This window comes from Myotis davidii, unplaced genomic scaffold (assembly GCF_000327345.1).
Source record: "Myotis davidii unplaced genomic scaffold, ASM32734v1 scaffold514, whole genome shotgun sequence".
Classification (NCBI taxonomy): domain Eukaryota; kingdom Metazoa; phylum Chordata; class Mammalia; order Chiroptera; family Vespertilionidae; genus Myotis; species Myotis davidii.
Genome location: NW_006286236.1, coordinates 639,942 through 646,409, shown reverse-complemented (window position 1 = coordinate 646,409; position 6,468 = coordinate 639,942). Strand labels below are relative to the sequence as shown.

At 50.0% G+C, this 6,468-nt stretch overlaps 1 protein-coding gene across 1 annotated transcript in view; it reads left to right on the top strand.

The window, feature by feature from the left end:
* Positions 1-6,265: 6,265 nt before the first annotated feature.
* Positions 6,266-6,468, top strand: part of GGA1 (golgi-associated, gamma adaptin ear containing, ARF binding protein 1) — a 20,958-nt gene continuing 20,755 nt past the window's right edge. The window contains exon 1 of the mRNA XM_006757423.2: positions 6,266-6,468. Coding sequence (XP_006757486.1) covers positions 6,430-6,468 — 39 coding nt within the window. The 5' untranslated portion in view covers positions 6,266-6,429.

The following is a 6,468-nucleotide window of genomic DNA, read 5'->3' as shown; positions in this document are numbered from 1 at the left end:
ACTGGTTTGGCTCAGTGGATAGAGCGTCGGCCTGCGGACTGAAAGGTCCCAGGTTCGATTCCAATCAAGGGCATGTACCTTGGTTGCGGGCACATCCCCAGTAGGAGGTGTGCAGGAGGCAGCTGATCGATGTCTCTCTCTCATCGATGTTTCTAACTCTCCATCCCTCTACCTTCCTCTCTGTAAAAAACCAATAAAATATATTTTTTAAAAAAGGAAACAGTATGCTCAGTGGAAGAAGGAAGACACAAAAAGCCACCTACTGTATGACCCCACGTCCATGAAATATCTACAACAGAAATAGTCATAGAGACAGAAAATAAATTAGAGGTTACCGGGGGCCGGGGGTGATGCAATGGGGAGCTGTTGTCTTATGGGCACAGACGTTCTGTGTGGGATGATGAAAAACTTTTGGAAATAGATGGTGATGGCTGCACAACAGTGTGAATGTAATGAATGCCACTGAATAGTGCACTTAAAATGGTTAAAACAAAATTTTATGCCATTTAATTTTGCTACAACTGTGAAAAATTAATAGTGTGATATACATATTCCTAATGACCATGTATGAATACCATGACAGTGAAGAAGGCTGACAGAAAAAGACTGCTCGTTTGAGTATATAGTGTTGGAGGAGGGCTCTACTGGTACCCTGGACTGGCAGAAAGATGGGCAGGTGGTCCCAGAGCAATTTGAGCCTGAAACATCCTGGAGACAAAAACGACAGAACTGAAGCTGCCCTACTTCGGCCACATCCTGAGCAGGCGGGGTTCTTTGGCGAGGGTAATAACGCCGGGAAAAACAGGAGGCGGCAGGAACAGAGGGAGACTAGAGATGAGGTGATTGGCTCCATCAGAGGAGCCACAGGCAGGCGTCCACAGCACTGAGCAGGGCTGCTAGGACTGGCCGTGGGGGACGTCACTCGTTCACAGGGTGGGCAGGAGTGGGAGCTGACTCAAAGGCACCTCACACACACTTACCAAGAAACATTGAACTGTACGCTTCAAGTGCGTGAATGCCCTGTTGCGTGAATTATATTTCATTAAAGCTATTTTAAAAGGCAGAGCCTCCCTGGAGTTCCTAACGCCAACTGATTTCACTTGTTTTCCAGAAGCCCCCTTCTGGGGTCAGGTGCCAGCCACAGGTGCGGTCACCGAGTTTTCAGGGAGAGAGAGAGAGAGAGAGAGAGAGAGAGAGAGAGAGAGAGAGAGAGAGAGAGCCTTTGCTGCCTCCTGCTGGCCACTAAGAGAACAGTCTAAATCAGGGAGAAAAATAGCTTGTCAATTGCTAGGCATCTACCTCAAAAAAGTGAAAAATTAAGACGCACGTGACTAAAACACACGTCACAAAAGTCAGAAGGCTTTTGCAGGAACAGCTAGTCTCCCCGCCGCCACATCACCAGAGGCAGATCCTGCCTCACGCTTCGTTCCAAGCATCCTACGTGCCGCCCGGTGAGAGCGGGCCGAGCACACGGTTCCGTCTGCGCCGTGTTTCGGTCTCAGAGCCGTGTATCTCGGAGGCCGTTCAGTACCGGCAAAGCACTTTTGTCTTTCTGAAGCCTGGGTCCCACTGACCTGAGATCCATCGTATGAGGAGTGGAGTTGGACATACATTTAGTTTGAGTTTGGGGTGTAGTTACTTCTAGGAATAGTTAGGTGGTTCCTAATCTAAAGAATAGTTTCCAGCCCAGCCAGTGTGGCTCAATGGTCGAGCACTGACCTATGAACCAGAAGATCACGGTTCGATTCCCCATCAGGGCACATGCCCTGGTTGCGGACTCGATCCCCAGTAGGGAGCGTGCAGGAGGCAGCCCATCAATGACTCTCTCCTCATTGATGTTTCTATCTCTCTCCCTCTCCCTTCCTCTCTGACATCAATAAAAATAGATTTTTTTTAAATAATAAAGAATGGTTTCCAGAAATACTCTTATCACTCGCACCCCCTCTGCTGGTTCACCTGGTGTCCTGACATAAAGCTGCAGGGACAGAGGTCACGTCACTATGTCGGCACATCATACGCCCCAGGCTCCCGACATGGGAAGGATGTGACCAATAGAGGAGAACCAAGGTCCGCATTGCACGGAGCCGGAAGCTGGTCTCAGACACGGAAAACTACAGATGGAGGATTCAGTTCCCACCGGCGCCTAGTTACCACGGAACTCCTCGCCACTGGGAAGACGATCAGTAACACAGCACATGCAGTTACCCATGCTCCACACAGTAGGTTCTTTTTGCTGGGAATCGTGTGCAAAACAATTGAGCGATGCCTGTGTGTAGGACAGAGACCGGCAGCAGTACCGCAAAGAGAAAGTGTACCTGTGTGTGACGTCGAACGTTTTCTAGGTCAGGACGCGGGGTTGTGTGTCAGCGCACAACACATTCGGTCTTGACAAAATCGGCAGCTCCTGGGGAAACCGCAAGGAAAATGTGGCTTTCCCCAATTTGACATTAAAAATTTAAGGTTCACATGACATTATCAGTAACAGATTATGAAGCTGAGAAAAACCTTTCTAAAGTTGAAAGCATTTTAAAAATATAACATACATATATGTATGTATGTTGCTGTTGTTTTTTATTTCAGAGAGAAAGGGACAGGGAGAGGGAACTAGAAACATCAATGATGAGAGAGAATCATTGATCGGCTGCCTCCTGCACGCCCCCACTGGGGATTGAGCCTTCAACCTGGGCCTATGCCCTTGACTGGAATTGAACCTGGGACCCCTCAGTTAACAGGCCCACACTCTATCCACTAAGCCAAACCAGCTAGGGCGTAGAAAACATTTCTTTTTATTAAACAGGCTAGAAGTCTGACTTTTTTTTTCTCCTCAGAGAAAAGATAATATAATCACTGCTATATGAAGAGTATACAACCCAAATTGTAGGGGGGAAAAATGCATTCTAATGGCTTGTCAAGTAGATAAGTAAAAATGTCTTATTGTTCTGATGTTATGATTGTGGTCCTTGTCAGCTTTTTAAAGTTTGTAATTTACAGGAATTTATTTTCCCACTCTAAATAAATACGGGACTTTGCCTGTGTGATTAATTCAGGCCCCAGGAAACATGAGTTTCCCTGCTTGAGATGTAAGGCGCTGTCTTACGTTGGAAGCCTGTGCATTGAGAAGCTCTGGACTAGATAAGTGATCGCAAAGGCTCCTTCCAGCTCCGGAATTCTCAGAACTTCGGGAAACACATCCTGTCCCCTTCCTCCCACGGAAGTCCTTTCTTGGCGCTGATCCAAGTCTTTCCTGCTGGACGCAGAGTCCTCCCTCGGGAAGACAGGAGGACAAAGCACCAGTGTGCAGAGTTCCCAGGGGAGACGTGAGGACAGGAGCCACGCAGGCATAAGCTTCGGGGGGAAAGGGCAGAGAAAGGAGTCGAACCAAAGCCCCAAACCTAGGGAACAGGCTTGAGGGCCCCTCCCAATGTAACAATAGTAATTACCATTTGGAGCTTTCTTTATTTAGCCTGTATTGAGTGCTCACTGTATACCAGTAAAAGCTGTAGATATCTCTCCGCACCTGTATACTAGGTGTTCTACATGTTATCCCTAATCCTCCGCCAACTAAGACTCAAGAGGTGAAGTGACTTGCCCAAGGTCACCGAGTTCTGCTCTCTCCTTCCATGCACACCTTTCCCTCCAGTGTGCCATACTTCCTGGGTTCCTAAAGATCTGACTTCCCACACACTGTCCCCTCATCTTAGGGAACAAATTCCTCTTCCTTCCTCTTTTGTTCCCTGCTCCAGGGCGCCTCCTCTCTCTCACCCCTCCCTCTGCCCCAGCAGTGACTGATCTTGCCCTCCTCTGCAGCACTTAGAATGCACCTGGACGGGCCCTGGCCAGGTGGTTCCGTCGGTTAGAGTGTGGTCCGTTATGCCAAGGTTGAGGTTCGATCCTCGGTCAGGGCACATTCAAGAATCAACCAATGAATGCATAAATAAGTGGAACATGAAATTGATCTCTCTCTCTCTCATCAATAAATAACAATTAAAGAAAAAGAAATAAAGAACCAAACAGATGAAATGCCTTATCATCATGGAGCTTTCATTCTGGTTGGGGAGAGAGACAAAAGCACGAAGATGAAAGGTGAAGTTCAGCAGAGAAAGTGAGTCCGGATCCTGTGTTGCAGACACCCACCCATTGAGTTCTCACAACCAGGTTTCAGATAAGAAGCTTGAGAAACAGGGCAGGTGAGTGACTTGCCCTGGGCCAGTAGTCGGCAAACTGCGGCTCACGAGCCACATGCGGTTCTTTGGCCCCTTGAGCGTGGCTCTTCCACAAAATACCGACTTCTGCGCATGGGCCACGAAGTTTCAATCGCACTGTACATGCGTGCCCGCACGTGGTATTTTGTGGAAGAGCCACACTCAAGGGACCAAAGAGCCGCAAGAGGCTCACGAGCCGCAGTGTGCCGACCACTTCCCTGGGCCATTTGATTGAGAAAGCAGTGAAGGCAGCCTGTGAAACCAGGTGAAATGAAATCTCCGCTGTCTTCAGAAAGTGACTCCTGGCTGTGTAGATGCCCCAAACCAATGCGGTAAATGCGGTTGTTTTATTTCTGTGATAATTCATTTTAATAATAAAAGAAGAAGGAGAAGAAAAAAGAAACGATGCCTAGCTGGTGCGCTCAGTGGTTGAGCATGGACGGATGAACCAGGAGGTCGCCCAAGGTTGGATTCCTGGTCAGGGCACATGCCGGGATTGCGCAGTAGGGGGCGTGCAGGAGGCAGCCAATCAGTGACTCTCCCATCATTGATGTTTCTCTCTCTCCCTCTTCCTTCCTCTCTGAAATCAATAAAAATATACGTTTTTTAAAAAAAGAAACAAACGAAAAGCGCTCTAAGTTCATATGATGTTACAACTTCTATTGAGAAATGCAATAAACTTACATAGCACTTTCCTGTGTAACTTCAATGGCCTGAGGCGGAGAGTTGAGAAAACCATCCTAGCCAGCTGAATGGTTGAGTTTAGGGGGAATTTTAAACATGGGTCAGTGACCTCTGGCCTTTCAAGGCTCTTGAAGGATTAAATGAAAGGAGGTCACCTCTGAGCACATCAGAGAGAGGCAGGGGGCGACCAGCTGCAACCGACCCAGGAGAGCCAGGCACCGGATGCCCCCTGGGCGTGACGTCACCGCACGTCCCCGCCTCGGGTGGGAAGAGCAGGTGAAGAGGGTCGTCAGTGGAGGGAGAAAAGGCTGGGAAGTCTGTCCTTCTGCCGCCCTGATTTCAGACTAGCTCCCTCCAGTGTCTTCCGCTCACTGTTGCCGCAAGGACAGCTCTAAAACGAAATCCTGGTTTTGTCACCACCCGTGACACCTCCACATAGCCTCCAAAAAAAAGAAAGCTAAACACAGGACCTGCGTGATCTTGCCCCGACCTAGTTCCGGGCCAACATCCTTTGGAGCCGTATTGCAATAGTTTCAGTTCCCTGAACTATCCGTACTCTTTCTCCCTGTGTGCCCTGAAACGTTTGGGTTGGTCTACCTGAATATCTTTTGGCACCAGGTTTACCTGGAGAAATCCGTCTTGAAGTTAAATTTATCAGCTTCTCTGTGAACCCTCCCCAGACAAGACTCCCCTCATCCCCCACCCCCAGTTGGGATAGAGGCTCCTCCGGTGTTACCTATACCTCGTGGGCTTCCTCCATCACACTGTAATAAATACCTGGCCTTGCCTTTCTAACATTCGTCACAGAGCAAAGGAGATGCAGAGCGCAACAAATGATTGCAGAATTAATGCAGGAAATCGTGCTGAGGTCAGGCTCTGCCACTTGTGAGATCGCAGGCATACTATCTGGCTCATGAGTTTGTTGTGAGAAGTGAATGCATTCATGTGCAAAAAAAAAAAAAAAAACCGCTTAGAACAATGCCTGGAACACTGCAAGCAATGAACAAACTTGGCTTTCTCCCGATTTTCACAGTAGTCAGGCAGCCAACGAACGTCATGGCCCCTTTAAGGGACACGCCCACTTTGGCAGTAAGCGGAAGTACACGCTCAGGGCTCCGACTGTGACTTCAGAGTCCCGGAAGTGACCTCGGAGCCCCTCAGAAACATGGCCGCAGGACGTTGTTTTGGACGCGGTCACGGGCATCTCCGTGACGCAGGACGAGTTAGAGCGTACCGTGAGGTTTCCATGGTGCTGCCCTCAGCCCCCAGTTCCTCCGCTTTCTCTCCCGCCTGAGCGCCGCGCGAACAAGAAGTCAGGCGGCCGGTCCGCCCGTGACGTCACGCCGCTTGGGGGAGGGGCTAGGGAGCAGGTGACGCTCTAGCGGAGCTCGCGCGGATCTCTATGCTCCCGAGCGCTCGTGTGCGCCGCTCCTGCGCGTCGGGGCGGACGTTGCCCCTTTAATCGGCGGAGGGTGGTACCGAGGAGGTCCCGCGAGAGCCGAGGGGGGCGGGGGGCGGTGCCGAGGCTGGGGGCCCGTGGCGGATGGAGGCCGAGATGGAGCCGGAGACTCTGGAGGCGCGA